Genomic DNA, 17,322 nt, shown 5'->3' on the forward strand with positions numbered 1-17,322 from the left:
CTTCTGTTCCCATCGCCATGTCAACGTCTTTCCTTCATTCTCCTAACCCCACAACCCCAACCCCAGAATAACAACTCACCCATATCTACCAAACTGCACAACCTCAAAACCAAACCTATAATTTGTAACCAAACACCTCACCCATTCCTATCAAAATAATACGCATCACACCAACTTACCACCACATACCACCACCTCACCCCACACTCAAACTCATGATGTGGCTCGAACCAAACGATCTGGTCTACAACATCCCTGAAGCAAAATTCTACTACATACCCATTTCACAACTCCAAAAAAAGATCTTGAAGAATCGTACCTATTCCCTTTCTCCCCGTCCCTATCCACTTTCTCCCCTTTCCTCTCCCCTCTCGCACCACCAGCTAACCTCCCTCTTAGCAACACTCATCCGCTGGGAACCAATCGACCCACACACACGCATCATCGACGTCGACTGGAGCTACTCCCAAGGCCTCACGCCCCTCCAAGACCAACACGCGCCGTTTGCGCGGAAACTACGATTACCGCTCAAGGTCATGGTTATGAGAATGGTGGAAAGGAAGAGTTATCGCCGGCTGTATCTTGAGCGGGGTGGGAGTGGGAGGGGTGGGTTTAGGGTTGAGAGACGGTTGTAGGTGAAAAGGGGAAAGGGGGTGAGGGATGGGGTGGGAATGGGGCAAGTAGCTATATCTTGGAATCAAAGTACTTTGTTTCATGGAGGTCATGTCTAGGGTACCTACTTGGATGTGACAGGTATAAACTTTGGATAGTCATCGAATTTCGTCCTCCCATTTATTCATCAATCCACGATCTCAAAAATCATACTCATTTCCAAAACCCACACAACACTTCATCCAATAAATCGCCAGTCACAGCTTCGCCGCCCCCGCACTCCCAAACAAAAACTCCTTAATATACAAATTCACCTCATCCGGCTTCTCCCACAGCGCCCAATGACTCGCATTAACCTCGCCCCTCGTCAGGCTCCGGAAATACTTGTCCATGTTCTTGGACATGGCCGGCGGGAGCGCGGCGTCTCTCGCGCCGCCGATGAAGAGAAATGGCATTTTGAATTTATATGTTGACCAATCGATGTTCATGGCTTTTTCGTCTTCGTAGTTGAGTTTGCCTGTACGGTACCACTGGTCGCAGTTAAAGTTAAATTTCAGGGATATGGGTGAGTGAAGAGACTTACATTAGTAGGCCCTTGCATCCCATTAACCGCGAACCTCTCGACGTAAAAATCCATTTCTTCTTTACTCAACAAAGGCGTCTCCCCAATCCTCACCAACTTATCCAAATAAACTCCATGCTCAACACCAAACCCCACCTCCTTTTCCTTCGTCCGTCCACCATACATCGCATTCAAAAACTGCCTGATCTTCTCCTCGCCCTTAACCTGTTCCACGATCTCATCTCCCCGAAACTGGATCTGATACTTGAAATTCGGCATCTCAGCCATATCCCTGTATTCTTCCCCGGGCGGACCAAACGGCGTACACACACTGAATACCGCGGATACGAGATCTGGATGGAAGAGCGCGACGCGGTAAACCGTCGCTCCTCCCCAGTCATGGCCGCCTAGAATGATTTTGCTTAGTTTGAGTTCAGCGGCGAGCGCAGCGATGTCGTCTGCGGCGCGTTTGTATGTCATGAATTTGGGGTCGGAGGAGGTGGAAGAGTGGCCGTAACCTAGCATGTCTGGGACGACGACGCGGAGACCAAGGGAGTTGAGGAAGGGGATTTGATTGCGCCATCCGTAGGACATATCGGGGAAGCCATGGATGAGAAAGATGGTGTCTGTTGCGGAGCCATTTTGGGGCTCGGAAAGCATATAAGAGTATTTTTGGCCGTTGAGGGTTGTGGTTTTGTAGAGGGATTTGGCTTCTGAGACGGAGAGTTTGGGTGCCATGGTGGAGATATGAGGGGATATGGGATGAGTTGATGATTGTTTTCCGCTGAGATATGAATATGAATGGGAGATGAGTTGTTATAAGTATTTCCAGAGGGGATGTGAGTTAAATATATTATGGGGAGTCCCGCGACCCAAGTGGGTTTGGCCCGCTCCAAGGATATCGATCCACAATGCAGACCGGTACGTACGTTGGACCTCGGCACATTAGCAGTTGGTATCTTTGTAAGCCGATATAATTTTGATGCTTGTCATAACGTTTCTTTTCGAATAGGTGATTAGTTGTGTTCGACTTCGATTAAAATTCGAAGCTTGCGAGCGGGGTCTGGCTCTGTGAGGCTGTCTGAATGGAACTAAGCTCTTTTGACCCACTTGGCTCTGCAAAGCTATACATATTTTTGTCCTCCAAGCATTGCAGATGAATGATTACTGATGGTCGAATACCGATTTTGTACATTGAATATTGAAAATTCAAACGCTTTTCATAGCGTGCCTACATACAAGACACAAGGATATCAATTGCTCAACGCCGAAAGTCCGAGCGTGTCATCAACTCCACCAAACCAGGACGCCAAAAGACCATCCCATCGAACATAGCAAGACTCTCAGTAGATTACTGTATCCTCCTCATTCTCAACAACTACCTCACCATTTTGCTCTTCCAAAGAGCTTTTCTCAGCAGTTTCCTGTTCATGAATTACTTGTACAGGTGTATGGTCAGTAGTATCAACAGATTTAGAAACGGACGGAGACTCGATCTGAGGCTCACCCACCGTCTCTATGGATTCGGTATTAGTTTTGTCAGCTACAGAAGACTTCTTTCTTGGGTATTGGGGATATCGATTGGCAAATTCATCCTCTTCTTGCCTAACTTGGGCTTCTGCTTCGGTGATTTGTGATTTGATACGTTCTTCGTCGCTAGGCAATAGCTCCCATGGCTTATAATACTGGAGCGGTCAGTTTAAAAATTGGTAACGATCGAATGAAGCTGCTTACAATTCGTGGCTCGCTCTTTGTATATAGGGAGTGTGCCATCGCAAGAATATTGTTATGTCGTGTTCGCACCTACTTCACCATCAGTATATGTTTTCATAAAACTTTGCTTATCGCATACCGCTGATTCCTGAAACTTAATCTGCTCCGACTTCCGCGTCACGACTAGATCTTCGCGCTTTCGCGCTCTTCGTTTTTCGTCCTCGGCCTTCTGCTGTTTAGCCTTCTCCTGCTGCCTCTTCTCAATTTCTAGTCGCCTTTTTGTTTGGGTATTCGGTGCGGTCTGACTCAGTGTACTTAACAAGCCTCCGAATAATCTCTGGCCTCGCTTTCTTTCCTCTTGTACGCTCGCTTTCCGTCTGTCGGTCCTGGGTTCAACAGGCTTATCTGTTGAAGGCTTGTTTTGTGTCGCTGATTCCGGCGATGTTTCCAAGGGCGCTGCAATTTCATTTTTGGCTTCCTCGGACGATGTTCTCACACGTTTCGAGGGCTCAATGGGTTCTGATGACAATCGTCGTTTTGCGGTCGGAGATAATGCTGGTTCAGCAGGTACCGGATCTGGCAGCACAACAGCCGATGCGATAGGTCTGGTAACAAATTAGAGATTGTTTCTATAAGATGAATCTGTACTTACGCCATGGCTTCTTTCATGCGAAATATCCCCTTCCTCCTTCTTGGCGATTGTGCATTGTCGACATCGATCTTGTGCAAGGCTACGAGACGGAATACAAATTATTACGATAGACCCAATTTGGCCTTAGCGTGGTATGGGGAAGCTCTGGGCCGCTTACCAATTGGCAACCGCCACTTTATGTGGGGCAGCAGAACCTTGAAGGCGTGGTCCAAAAGCTCGACGGCTGAACCTCAAGCTCTCCATATTCTCAAACAACAACCTCAAAGCTGCCGTACCAACATAGCAGCTACTTCTTGCAAATTCATCTGATCTTGCTCTAGACCCAACTGCCCATCATGTCTCGCCATCATCCGTAAGTAAACATTTCAAAGCTTAAAAGACCAGCTTCTGTTTGCGCCTGCTACTTTGTCCATGCTAACACTTCCACAGAGATTTGGTTATGTGCCGCAAACAATCAGGTATTGCGATCGGACGTCTCTGCGACAAATGCGACGGTAAATGCCCAGTTTGCGATTCCTACGTCCGACCAACAACCCTTGTCCGAATCTGCGACGAATGCAGTTTTGGCAATTATCAAAACAAGTGTGTTGTTTGTGGTGGAGAGGTACGTTTGATACATTCTTGGAGGACGAATGATGCTGACAATGTCGATAGGGTATCTCTGATGCGTTCTACTGCTTCGAATGTACGCGTTTGGAGAAGGATAGAGATGGGTGTCCGAAGATTATCAATCTGGGTTCTTCGAGGACGGATCTGTTTTACCAGTAAGCACTCCGCGGAACGTTTTTGGTTTGAGAGACGACTGACACGCGCGATAGAAAAAAGAATTTTCGGAATCATTAGCCAGTTTTATACCCCAGCAGCTACTCTCCTACCAAATTAAAGCAATATGACGAATCCACAATCAGGCGTGCTGGGAGCAGATCTAGAACCATGAACATGGATGGATCAAAGACTTTATGGGCTCGTATGGCGTTAAGGGGATGCAGGATGGGCATAGAATCATGAATGACAGTGGTTTACGCGGTCGCTCAAGTTAGCTGTTTTGTGTCACATTCCAGACACTTAAGTGTATTGATACTGATTCTCGGTTGCAGACTCCAAAACCATCCAAAATAAAGGATCTTTCATACGCTACCACTCTCTTGACTTCTTGCGACCTGATCGTGAGTTGCATACATTCTTTCATTTCGTCGAGCCAAATTTCATCGTCTCCAACTTTGAACCAGGATATCTAGAAAATGCTGCGGCGATTTAAATCGCCAAGCTGAAAACATCGCATTGTTGCACCCCACAGATCCTGTCCACTCTGTATTTCTGGCTTTCACAGTTACGATTGGCACTCTAGCTTTTACCTTCCAACAACTTTCAGTTCTCTCCCCCTCAACATCCCACTCCCTCAACACTCCTTAACCCAAAGTCTCCCATATATCTCCTTTTGCAACGCCTTCCTACACACCACCTTCAACGGCAACGTAATCACCACCCTGTGATAAGAAACCCCGCCATCTCTGCGTCTGAATATTATGGTAGTATCCTTCATAACTCGCGTCCACTGTGGAATCGGAATCGTCTCAAACCTATAAGCTAAACCAAACCATCAGCCGCGCTGTCAATAGCAAGACAAAGGGCAAGCAACGTACGGTGAGCGTCGATAATACCTAGAAGCTCGCGATGGCCGTGGTAGGTAAACGTCTGTGTTCTGAGCGTGTACACCAGTTCTACACCTGGCATGATTTTGGTCTGGAGCTCTGTCGGCGAGGGCTTTTGAGTTGGGATTAGAACGGAGGTACGGTGCGTCTCCGAATTTGATAGGCGCTTTTGGTTTGGTCTTTGATGATCCATTTTGCGGTAATCTGCCGGACGTGTGTGGTTTGGGCAGAGTGGAAGGGTTGAAGTGAGAAGAGTGTGTAAATATCTCGCGTCTCTTAATCACCCTGATCCTTTTCCTTTAATACTTAAAACTCCTTGAATAATCTTATTCCGCTTCCTTGGAATTACCTAGACATCAACGATGTCTGCACCATTTTTCAGGGAATGAATCACAACATCCCAATGCTTAATAACAGAGGATAAACTCACAGTTATTCGACAGCTATTAATAATTTAATATGGAAGATAATCAGTGTCTTAGATTCGATGTAGGTCCTTTGATTTCTCATTCATCTTTAGGTCAAACTCACAATTCAAGGTCTCACATTTCATCATCACACTCAGCTAAAACAAACAATTTTGTGCTGCATATCTCTATTCTTGTATTCGAGAAGCTCATTACCCTAGCTCTAGCGTCCCTCCAAGGAACACACATGTATGTCGACAACGTCCATGTTTCTACCCACCCCAAACATCAAACGCGGCCAGGGTAATTTCCGCTGGACATACCCTACGGCAATATCCACAGCAATGTACTAAGTTAGGTGGACCGAATCAACGATAAAAACATTGATGGCCCGAAATTCAAGTCAAGAAGACTCTCGAGTGAGACATCTACTCTTCGTCGCTGCTCTCCTCGTCATCGCCAGCAGCGGCGGCTTTCTTGGCTGGCTTCTTCTTCTTCTTGTTCTTTGGCTTGGTCTCTTTGGCGAGAGGCTGCTCGAGGATCTTGAGGACTTCCTCGTCGGTGATTTTCTTGTCAGATTTTATCTTGTCGAAATCTGGTGTTGGTGGTGCTGCAAGCTTTTGGAGACCGTTCTTGGTGATAGCAATGGTCGTAAGTAGACGACCAACAGCTTCTCCATCCTTGTCACCAACGACCTCGTATTGTCTGAAAACATTGCCTCGGACGCACTCAACAACACCAACCTTGGCATCTCTCTCGTCCTCCAACTGCCTCAAACTGAAGGGGAAAACACCAAACTTCTTGACAACTTCATTCAAGATCTTCTTGGAACTGGGCCGTTTGAGAGCGTAAGTCAATGTGGTCCGGCGATGAAGGGTCGCCCTGTTCTCAAAGTTCTTGATCTTTCCGGACCCCAGAGACACACCCATCTCCACACCCCAGACATCTCCTACCTCTGGAGTACCTTCACCCTTGGTTCCATCCCCGGGCGCAAGAATGATCTTCTTCTTGCCTTCAATCTCGTTTCTCTCAAATTGCCAACTGGTGGTGTGCTCAACCAAGTTGCAGTCGTAACTCTTGACGACCTTCTCCAGAAGACTGGTGATCTTGCTTTGGCTAGGTGCCTTGACCTTGGCAGCCTTTGCCTTTTCTTCATCTGTCCCTGCTGTAAGAAGTCCTGGTGGAACCATCAATCTTAACAGAAGTTCATTTGCATAATGTGTCGCAAGAATGAGATCAGCGCTTCGACCTTCTGGAATTGTGCCAACGATGATGGTGTCGCAGACAATAGTTCCGAAACCATCGATTTGAGCTCCGAGCTGAATCTTAACAGCTTCTCCTTCCTTTAACTCGACTGCTGCTTCGGACTCATCGGTTTTGAGTGGGGTGTATGGGGTGACGAATGCGGACGGGGAAACGGTGGTTGGGTGGGAAATTCCTGTGAGTTGTGAGTTGAATGAATCTACTGGGGTGACTCAGAATATTCTATACCCTTGATGATTTTCTTTCCACGGTAGACCTTTGAGATCTCTTCCTCCAAGAGCTTGTCGCCCTTCTCACATATTTCAACAACCTTCGCGCCGGCTAAGCAGAGGGCAGAAACTGCCTCGAGGACTTTCTGCGAAATTTGAGCAGCACTCTTGTATTTCGTGAGCGTATCTGGGTTGTTGAGGGTATAGTCTGTTCAAAAGGTCAGTATATATGGCTCGTCTCCCGAGTCCTGTTGCCTCGACTGCTCAATACATCAGGATAGCGGGGTAGAGCAACAGCCCACTAAAGCTTCAGTTGACGAATGCAAGCAAATAATCACTTACCAACCTCCTCGGTTTCTTTTTTGTCTGCCATATTGACTGATTTAATAACTGAGTTGTGCTTTGGAAAAAGTAGAAGGTCAAACAACACTCTGTCGTAGATGGATGGCGAAGGAGTGATGGAGGGGTTTTCGCTATGAGAGAGTGTCTGAGCTTCCAGGTTTGTGCGAGGGAGGGAAGCGAGCGGGCCGGACAATCGAATCTGAACGGAAATAATCCATGTCCCTGCCTGTCGATGAAGAGGTTAAATTTGGCCTTGTTTATTCTGCAGTAAAGGTCTTTCGCACCTGCCGTAGGAATTGCTGATGAGACGATATGTCATGTGATGTACGACCCCTTTAATCTCCAATGTCACTTTCTGCCTGAGATGACCTGTATGCCTCAGCCACAACCAGAAGCGTGTCGCGAAGTGCAGCCAGCCTCGGATCGCGCCTCACCACGAATTCCAAAATATACTCGCTGCCGTCGTCTGTCGCCTCGTGAGTTCCGCGCTCTATAGGACGACTGCGAATTGATTGCGGATGAGGTCGCCATGGCTCCAGAACCCCAGGAACCGTCCGATGTCACCAGCGCGGATCCTACCACAGCGGTCTCCTCGACATTAACTCACCGTGGAAGAACGAAAGAGGACAAGGAGAAGTTCGTTCTTGAGCAGATGGTCCATCGGGACACATTGCATTTTGAAGCGATCGTATCCGACCAGAACAGTCGACAAATCACATACAACAGACGGAGGGACGAGATTGATGATTACAGGAACGTCCGCGGACAGTACAGACAATTCTTTCCACCACGGAAACTCTACGGGGAAGGATACGCAGGATATGGAAACGGCTATACGGATGGTCCGACAAAACTCATATATCCCAATGCGAAACCGCGACTGGGGCATAGGAAAACGCCAAAATTACGAATCAAGCGCAAGGAACTAGCGCAACAAGCTGACCAGGTCGAGGAATTGGTACCTGTGCGACTGGAGGTGGATTGGGACAAGGTCAAACTTCGCGATACCTTTACATGGAATTTACATGACCGCACTATCCCCCCCGACCTTTTCGCCGCAACATTGGTGGAAGACCTGGGTCTTCCTCTTCCAACGTTCAATCCAGTACTGGACCAAGTTCAGCAGCAGTTGCGCGAACAACTTGGCGACTTCTATCCTCAAGTTTACATCGAAGAGGATGCTCTCGATCCCGAGCTGCCTTACTCTGCTTACAAGAATGAGGAAATGCGAATTCTGATCAAGTTGAATATCACGATTGGGGCAGTCACTCTGGAAGATAAATTCGAGTGGGAAATCAACAACCCAATGAACTCACCCGAGGAGTTTGCGCGCAGCATGACTAGGGAGCTACACCTAGCTGGGGAGTTTACCACTGCGATAGCGCATTGTATACGGGAACAGAGTCAGTTGTTTACAAGGAGTTTATTTATTGTTGGACACCCTTTCGATGGCCGGCCATTAGAGGATGCGGATTTGATTGCCTCGTTCTTACCATCGCCATTACCATCTGTTCTTAGACCTCAGCAGCAGGCTCGAGAATATGCGCCATACTTGTATGAATTGAGCGAAGTGGATTTAGAGCGAAGCGAGGTCATCTACTCTCGAGAGCAGAGGAGGCAGAAGCGGTCTGTCAACAGAAGGGGTGGTCCAACATTACCGGATCTCAAAGACCGGCAACGGACGGTTCGGACGCTTGTTGTATCCAAAACACTTCCTGGCGCGGCCGACACTGTAGAGGAGAGCAGGTTGTTCAAGAAAGTCGCTGTTGGTCGTGGGAAGAAGGGCCTGCAAGGAGGCGATCTCACAGAGTCTTCAGACAGCGAAGACTCCTCACCAGAGTCACCAGCTATGTCCAATCTACCCCAAGGTACCGCAAGGACAAGGGGTATGAGAGGGGCGGCTACCGCTGCCCAACAAAGAATGGCGAATATCGGGAGATCCGAAACGCCTGAAGCATCATTAGCTCATCATCACGAAACTCGTACATCTGCTCGAAGGTACGGCGGACGTGATGTTCGAGAAGAGAGCGTGGATAATACGACGCTCATCGTGAAATTGAAAGTGGGACGTGAAAGGTTAAGAAAGTGGTCTCGAGAACTGAAAGCTAGAAGCCAAGCTCCTCAAACACCGTCTTTAAGTCGAGCACCTTCTGCCGCTGCTGTTACTCCTGCTCCTGGGACGATGGGCCCTCCTACAACACCTGGCTTATCAAGTCAAACACTCCATCAACCGCCACCACCAACTCCATCACCGGCTCCAGTTCCTCAAGGACAAATTGGGCGCGTCGAGGCTCCACCACCACCTCCTCCAGGCCAAGCGCCGCCACCTCCGGTAAGTTTAAGGGACAATTAATTTTAAAGCTTGAATCCTCCTACTCTTAAAATCGCTTCTGTGTACTTATTGTGTGCCTCATGTAAAGTTTCAAGGCCAAGGGCTTGCCTGAAAATACATTTTCTTTGTTTAAGATTCACTACTACGACAATGCAGCTTGACTTTTAGCTCATGCAATGAAGATACGCTAACAAAAGTCTAGCCGCCCCCTCCCGAATGGCTTGCAGCAGGGCTCGAAGCTCTCCGTCAAGCATATCCCGGTGACCGTTTTGAAAGTGTTATGAAGCATTTAGCTGTCAACAAAACGACAGATCTTCCAATGCCAGCACCTCCACCAGATCAAGCCGACACGGTCAAGTGGATGTACCTGCCCCGTATACGATGCCAAGACTGTCCCGGAAAACTATATACCCCAGGTCCGGAGGAAACTGTAAACAACTTTGAGGTTCATTTGAAAAATCGAGCACATAGAGAAAAAGTCGATGCTAGGATCGCAGGGAAAAAGTAAGTGTCTTACTTGGAAGGTGTAGCTGGAGTAAAAGGGTTAAAAGCCTGTACAATATGAACATGGGATATAAGCGACCAGGACATAATGGTGTTTGGGGAATTGGAGTACGATATGGAATCCGGCCTGTCTTGAATATACTATCCGATATTGCTAAACTTGGGAAATAGACCTTGCCGAAATATCATCGACATTGTAGTCGTGAAAAGGATATTTGGTGGAATTGTACTTTTTCAACATATTTCGCTTCAATCTTCGGGCTTTTCTGCGGTGAATTGTGTTGTCTTTTCTGAGAAGTTTCATGGTCGTGGTGGTGTCTAGTGACTATAAATGTAGCCACGCGACTACTAACATAGGAACTCACATTTACCGGTGGTCAGCTGTACACATCCCACCTCATAATAATTGTGTGCCGCTAGTCTCTAACTCGAGCAACTATAGGATATTCAAACATTCAGGTTCCTTAATTCCTTGGCTTATGTTACTATGCTTCGGGGCAATTCACGCGAGGTTCTCGTGGTTGATGAATCTATTCATCATAAGTGATCTGGAGTTGTTGCTTGGCATGCGTGCTGCGAAACCCTTTCAATGGTGAGCCACAATTTGAACTTCTATCATAACACTCTTAGTAATTTTGATTCTTGCAGGTAAATAGTGTGCAGGTTTATGTGAGCGGGTGCTACACCTGTCTTGGGCTGATTTTCCGGCGCCGATACGCTGCAAAGATGATCTCACGATGTCTTCACTTTTCTGACTTTGTGCTACATATACTAATTGTCTAGGAGCTGGTCTTCAAAGATGCCAGCACTACCCCTCAGGAACCCAATGCGGCAACTCCATTCTGTTATTTGGTTCACTAGCATTCACAGCCAACCATGCATCTATTGTTGATGTGAATGACCAGCCACACAGATTTCTTGAACAAGTGCCTCTACGATCTTGACTAGTCTCATCCTCATCCTCAACTCGGCCGGTTCGATATATTCAGTCCCGAATACCAAGCCACTTCCGTCTGGTCAGGAACCATATCGCCAAGTGGTGTAGGTAATGACTGAACTCCATGTTATAAATACCACACATCCATCTCCTCGCTTCTCATTTGCGGTTTCTTCTTACCTACACAACCACTTGCATACAATTTAGCTTTCATCTAAGTTGCAAATACAATGAAGGTTCCAAGTTTCTTCACGGCCTCTCAGGCTTTCTTCGCGGCAACGAGACAAAATCAGGGCACTCAGTTCATTCCCAGTCGAGCTCCTGCAATTCCTCTTGCTGGTAAGTCTATACCAATTGCAAGTCAATGGAGAAAGGAACTAATATCGAATAGTGAAGTCTCCTTACATGAATACTTGGTTGGAGGTAGGTAGCAATGGCAACGGAAATCTCGCAGGGAATTGGCCAAAATTTTGGGCGTGAGCAATCCCTCAACACCTCCCTCTTATCCATTCTGTATTTTTCCAAGTACTCTTCTCTTCAATTATCTAACTTCAAACAGCGGCGCGCAACCAGGCGACGTAATAGGAGACTCCGGCGCAACAACAGCATTAGCAGGTCTAATCAAAGTCGACGACCTACACTACACCTGGATGGGGGACCCCGTCATAAACGGCATCCGACCTACCCATGTGAGCCAAGAAAGCGTTGAGTTCACTTCCCAGCGCACAACGTTTATCATGAATGTTGCTGGGAAGGTGAGTATGAATGTTACATTCATCAGTCCGGTCCAGCCGAATGATCTCAAGAGACAGAGTATTGTTGGGACGTATCTGGAGGTTGGTGTGAAGAGTCTCGATGCGGCGGGGCATAAGGTTCAGCTTTATGTTGATACTTCTGCTGGTATGGATTCATCATTCTTGAGATGCGTCAGGGGGAATACTAATTTGTGATAGAATGGGTGAACCCAACACATAACTCTGATGTAGTTGAGTGGAGGTAAGTTCACTTCTTAAAGTGAGACTTGTGATACTGACTTTTACAGTTTCTCCGATCAAAATGGCATCGCAAGTCACAAATCATGGCTTAAAACCCAGAGCGAGTTTAACGCCGATTATCCAGATGATGCTGCGCATTGGGGTAATTGGTATTTGTCGACTGCTGCTATTTCTGGGATGACTTATCAAACTGGAAGTGATAACAATGTTAGACAAAGATTTTTGAGCAGTGCTACGCTTGATAATAGTCTTGATACTAATTTCAGAGCTATCAGACAAGACTGGCCTGTTTTTGCGTTTTGTAAGTGGAATTTTGTCTAATTGGCCCACAAATTAACACGTTTTAGCGAATAATCTCGGACATGTAGGAGGGTCTCCAAAAAAGACTCTGTATACAATCGTTCATGCTCAAAAGAATGCTGTCTTATTCAACGGTGCCAATGGAATCGCTCCAGTGCCATCACTCTGGACAAGCTACTTTGACTCTGATGCTGCTCTGGTATCACACCTTCCATTCCCTCTCAAACCTCTACTAATAACACCCCCAGGTCGAATTCTTCTACAAAGACCACCCCACCATCACCGGCGCAATCGACACCCAAATCGCCCTCCATTCCCACGCAGCCGGCGGTCCAGACTACACCCTCCTAACCACCCTCTCCGTCCGGCAATCCCTCGCCGCCACCGTCCTAACCAACACGCCCACCTCCCCGCTCCTCTTCCTCAAAGAAATCTCCTCAAACGGCAACACCCAAACCGTCGACGTGATCTTCCCCTCCCTCCCCCTCTTCCTCTACCTCAACCCGTCCTTCGTAAAATACCTCCTCGAGCCGCTCTACATCAACCAGGAGTCCGGGCGTTGGCCACATACCTACGCGATCCACGATATCGGGGCGAACTTTCCTAGGGCGATCGGTCATGAGGATGGGAATGCGGAGGAGATGCCCGTTGAGGAGTGCGGGAATATGATTATTGCTAGCTTGGCGTATGCGCAGAGGGCGGGTGATAAGGAGTATTTGAAGGGGCATTATAAGATTATGAGGCAGTGGGTTGAGTATTTGGTGGAGGATAGTTTGATTCCGGGTCATCAGTTGAGTACGGATGATTTCCGTGAGTGACTTTTCTTTCTTCTTCTTTTACCCTTCTATTATCTCTGGCTGGGACAGCATTCGCTCCCGATACCAGACCCAACGCATGCTAAATCTACCCAGAGGGTCCCCTCCAAAACCAAACCAACCTCGCTTTAAAAGGTATCCTAGCCATCTCGGCAATGAGCGAGATCGCCCGCCTCACAGACCACCCCGACGACGCCAAACTCTACAACGACATCGCAAAGGACTACATCGCCAAATGGGAAGGCTTTGCAGTTGTAGACGGGAAACACACAAGTCTCGCATACCAAGATAAGGCATCTCACGGTACTTCCCTCATCTCCTTCCCTGCCAAGATTTCACGCTGATATGCTATTTCAGGCCTCCTATACAACCTCTACGCCGACGCGCTCCTCTCCCTAAACCTCGTCCCGCAGCGCATCTACGATATGCAAAGTGCGTTTTACCCGACTATCGCGGGAAAATACGGGGTCCAGCTTGATACTAGGAATCAATTTACGAAATGTGAATTCCCCTGTTCCCCTCTTTCTCTTCCGAACCATCCATTATTTCTACAATTTGATCAAGGGTAATATGCTAATGTTAATAAACCATATAGCGGACTGGGAAATCTGGACCGCCTCCATAACCAGCTCTAGCACCCGCACGATGTTCATCTCGAAAATGGCTAATTTTGTCCGTGAAACAAGCACAAACAGGGGGTTTACGGATTTGTATGATACGACTAATGCGAAGTGAGTTAATCCTCCTACTAACAACCTCTACACTTGGGGCGGAGGTAAGGCAGAGGCTGATATATGTCTAGTTTCGCGAGATGGAAATTCGTCGCCCGACCTGTTGTGGGCGGGCATTTTGCGCTGTTGGCGCTTCCGAGGGGACGGTTTGCGGGGGAGTGGGGGATGGGAAATTTGTTGTGAGGATTGTGATGGATTTTATGGAATGGGATGGGAAGTGATTATTTGAATTTGGTATTGGGGAATGAATCTGAGATGTATGGTCGTTGGGTATATTGGCATTTGCTTATCGGGGACTACTTGGTTATGGAAGGCCGAGTTAGCTAGTATACCTGGGTCATGAAATGGGAGTTATATTCAAGTATACGATGAGAACTTGATTTCTAACTTTTATCTGAAGACTGACCTGTAAGCTAAGCAGACAGTCATCATGAACACATCCAAGTAAACGCCAGAACCTGACCTAACCTAAACGCCCTACACTCCATACGTGACATCCCAATTTCCCCACCATCACAACCCCAAAACCACCCTCCCCACCCCCTCTCAACACAACTCAACATCCCCCCCTCCCTCTCCCCAAAAGGCAACCCCGTCCCCCTCCCAACCTCACACACCTTCCCCGCCCTAACACCAACCTTACACGTCCCGCAACTCCCCACCTCACACCCGCTCGCAACATCAAACCCAGCATTCCGCAGCACATCCAGCAGACTCTCGCCCCCTTCCACCTTTAACACCTGTTTCGAACTCGCAATCTCCACTTCGAAAGCCTCGGCACTGCTTTCCGGCGCGCTGAAAGATTCGAAATGGAGGTTGGAGAGCGGGAAGGAGTGGGTGGTTGCGAGGGCTTTTATGGCTGTTGTGAGGCGCGTGGAGCCGCAGGTGTAGATGTGTGTTTTGGGCGTGATGGTGCGGAAGATGGATGGTGCGTCGAATGGTTTTCCGGTGGATTTATCCCAGATGGTAATGTTCTCGCCTAATGCTTTGAGGCGGTCGTTGAATGCTATGTCTTCGGTACTGCGGACGAGATAATGGAGATGATACTTCCCGCCATTTTCTTGTAGTTGTTTGGCAGCGGAGAGGAACGCTGTTATTCTTATGCCGCCCGCGATCATGATGTGATTTTCGGCATCTGGGATTAAGGGGAAGGAGGCGATGATTTCAGATGTGGAGAGTACGTCGCCGGATTTGAGCGTGTCGTGGATGTATTTCGAACCACCGCGACTTTCGTGGTTGAGTGCAACGCCGAGTTCGAAATGGTTTGAAGTTCCGCTGATGACACTGTATGCTCTGGTCATGCCGTTCGCGAGACGCAATCGCACATGACTTCCAGATTGCACTTCCTTCGGCTCATCCTCCTTCTCAACCCTCTCAAACACCATGCGGAAAACATCTCTACTCTCCCTAACCTTCTCCAAAACCACACACTCACTCCACTCCCCCTTCACACCCCCACCCAACCTCCCCTCCTCACTCTCAACCCCCTGTCTCAAGCTCTCCCTAAAAACCCCCCTAATCTCCTCCCCCAACTCCTCAATCCCCACAAGCTCCTCCATCGCCAATCTATCCCCCCTAACATCATGCAAATACGTCTGCACCCTCCCCAGGCTCCACCCCGGCAACCTCCTCTCCACCAACCTAACCTGATCCCCAACTCCAATCCACCCCTCCTTCAACACCCGATACATCCAGCCCGTCCTCTTCGTCTTCTGCGTCCTCGCCGCCATATCACCCACCTGAAACCTCAAATTCAACTTATAACACGGCATCCTCGGCATGCTGACCTGCACCCTCACAGTCTCCCCAATACTCACCACATCACCCACACAAACATTCCACTCATTCATGCGCCCATCCGTGATGATATTCTCGCCAAACGCCCCATTCTCGAACAGACGGCGCACATGCGGTAACTCGGCTTTCCAGCTCGCGTAGTGCAGCGCGGAATACTGATGCAGCGCCCGATCCGGGTGGTTGTGGTCGGCGTAGGCGTGTTCGTCGGCTGTGAGGCCGGCTTTGGAGAGGAAGATGGGGGCGGTGTGTGGGGATTTGTAGATGGCGGAGGTTTCGGGCGTGGTTTTGAAGGGGGTCTTGATGGGGCCGGTGCGGATTTGAAGGATGGTTTCCGCGTGCCAGGGCCTGTGGAGGTGGGCTTCTGGGTTGGGTAATGGCGATATGGAGCCCATGATGTATTTTTGGGGAGGGGAGTTGTTGAATTATTGTGTTCGTGGTTGTGGTTTGCGTATGAGGATTGTTGGCCGTGTGAGTCAATGTGAGATTCAAACTCCGGTTGAAGGTTGAAGTTGCAATGCAGAGAATGGGGATATTCGAGTGGGCGGATACAGCAGTACTTGAATATTTTAGATTGCTGAGTTACCGGAACAAGTATGAAAACGGTCTACCAAAAAAATTCATCTGAATGATTTTCAAAAATGAAATGGTCTTCGTTTAAATAAAAGGGATGAGAGGACGATAAGCGAGAGCACTAGTGGATGTTGGAGACATATTCGGGCAACTCCGATACTATTGAGCAGCTCAACATTCAGTCATTAGTGATATAAGCATCGATAAATTTGGAGAAGCGACGTAACAACTAGCTGCAGTATCTAATCTACATGTTTAGTAGCCAAACTTACAACGTGGATGCACTTTTATTGCAATTAGAAGCGTAGCTAGGATTGGCATCCTTAGGTGTTTAGATCGGTCCAGCCAACACTTGTCAGCAGCCCGCCTGCCGCAAGCGAGCTGCATCTTTAGGCCAGAACTTGGGATGTCAACATCAAACACGGAAATGTAGTATACGTTAGGCTGCCTACGCAGGGGAAGGGCGTCTCCAGATGTGGGTGTTAATCGTGAAGAAAGAAAGGCGCATGCATCCCAGCGCTCGCGCTCTTCCAGGTTCTGTCGGGCGCTTCCCCCCACTTTCGTTGTAATATGCAGTATCCGCCACTTCATCGTAGACACTTCTTGCACCTACTTCTCGTTGTGAAAGAAGATAGGTGCTTACAACAGTACCTAGGTATGGCCACAAGATTTACTAATCAATGTCGAGGGACGCTTGGACTTGAGACGAGAAATATGATTAGCTATGTTTTGCGCACGGAGATAACTGGTAGTACCTATAGATATACAGTGAAACAGACGCAATAAGGATACCAAGTCGGTGACTTAATAAAGGTCTTGCTCTCTGGACTACTCGTTAACCTTTTCATAGCCGGACACCACATACCATGAGATCTGCCGTAAACCATCACGCGTCTAACCAGGTTCAAGCCCATGAGGGCTCCTGTTCT

General features: G+C 48.1%; 7 protein-coding genes across 7 annotated transcripts; 3 read left to right on the forward strand and 4 right to left on the reverse strand.

The window, feature by feature from the left end:
* Window positions 1–869: 869 nt before the first annotated feature.
* GLAREA_09895 (alpha/beta-Hydrolase) lies at window positions 870–1,912 on the reverse strand (the record flags this gene model as incomplete). The annotated part of the gene is made up of 2 exons (XM_008086491.1): window positions 870–1,142; window positions 1,196–1,912. The coding sequence occupies 2 exons, from the start codon at window positions 1,910–1,912 to the stop codon at window positions 870–872; spliced, it is 990 nt and encodes a 329-aa protein (XP_008084682.1).
* Window positions 1,913–2,517: 605 nt separating this feature from the next.
* On the reverse strand, window positions 2,518–3,544 carry GLAREA_09896 (uncharacterized protein; the record flags this gene model as incomplete). The annotated part of the gene is made up of 4 exons (XM_008086492.1): window positions 2,518–2,859; window positions 2,909–2,977; window positions 3,027–3,492; window positions 3,540–3,544. The coding sequence occupies 4 exons, from the start codon at window positions 3,542–3,544 to the stop codon at window positions 2,518–2,520; spliced, it is 882 nt and encodes a 293-aa protein (XP_008084683.1).
* Window positions 3,545–3,874: 330 nt separating this feature from the next.
* On the forward strand, window positions 3,875–4,382 carry GLAREA_09897 (uncharacterized protein; the record flags this gene model as incomplete). The annotated part of the gene is made up of 4 exons (XM_008086493.1): window positions 3,875–3,891; window positions 3,969–4,143; window positions 4,194–4,303; window positions 4,358–4,382. 4 exons carry the CDS (start codon window positions 3,875–3,877, stop codon window positions 4,380–4,382), a joined length of 327 nt encoding a protein of 108 aa, XP_008084684.1.
* Window positions 4,383–6,026: 1,644 nt separating this feature from the next.
* GLAREA_09898 (Creatinase/aminopeptidase) lies at window positions 6,027–7,443 on the reverse strand (the record flags this gene model as incomplete). Its single annotated transcript, XM_008086494.1, has 3 exons — window positions 6,027–7,036; window positions 7,090–7,278; window positions 7,413–7,443. The coding sequence occupies 3 exons, from the start codon at window positions 7,441–7,443 to the stop codon at window positions 6,027–6,029; spliced, it is 1,230 nt and encodes a 409-aa protein (XP_008084685.1).
* A 498-nt stretch (window positions 7,444–7,941) lies between these two features.
* GLAREA_09899 (uncharacterized protein) lies at window positions 7,942–10,252 on the forward strand (the record flags this gene model as incomplete). Its single annotated transcript, XM_008086495.1, has 2 exons — window positions 7,942–9,744; window positions 9,947–10,252. The coding sequence occupies 2 exons, from the start codon at window positions 7,942–7,944 to the stop codon at window positions 10,250–10,252; spliced, it is 2,109 nt and encodes a 702-aa protein (XP_008084686.1).
* A 1,163-nt stretch (window positions 10,253–11,415) lies between these two features.
* Window positions 11,416–14,030, forward strand: GLAREA_09900 (Six-hairpin glycosidase; the record flags this gene model as incomplete). The annotated part of the gene is made up of 10 exons (XM_008086496.1): window positions 11,416–11,524; window positions 11,577–11,661; window positions 11,745–12,085; window positions 12,139–12,181; window positions 12,228–12,481; window positions 12,528–12,679; window positions 12,729–13,290; window positions 13,392–13,598; window positions 13,653–13,727; window positions 13,891–14,030. 10 exons carry the CDS (start codon window positions 11,416–11,418, stop codon window positions 14,028–14,030), a joined length of 1,968 nt encoding a protein of 655 aa, XP_008084687.1.
* A 424-nt stretch (window positions 14,031–14,454) lies between these two features.
* On the reverse strand, window positions 14,455–16,215 carry GLAREA_09901 (PK beta-barrel; the record flags this gene model as incomplete). Its single annotated transcript, XM_008086497.1, has 1 exon — window positions 14,455–16,215. The coding sequence occupies one exon, from the start codon at window positions 16,213–16,215 to the stop codon at window positions 14,455–14,457; it is 1,761 nt and encodes a 586-aa protein (XP_008084688.1).
* Window positions 16,216–17,322: the final 1,107 nt, after the last annotated feature.

The sequence above is a fragment of the Glarea lozoyensis genome, assembly GCF_000409485.1.
Source record: "Glarea lozoyensis ATCC 20868 chromosome Unknown GLAREA4, whole genome shotgun sequence".
NCBI lineage: Eukaryota > Fungi > Ascomycota > Leotiomycetes > Helotiales > Helotiaceae > Glarea > Glarea lozoyensis.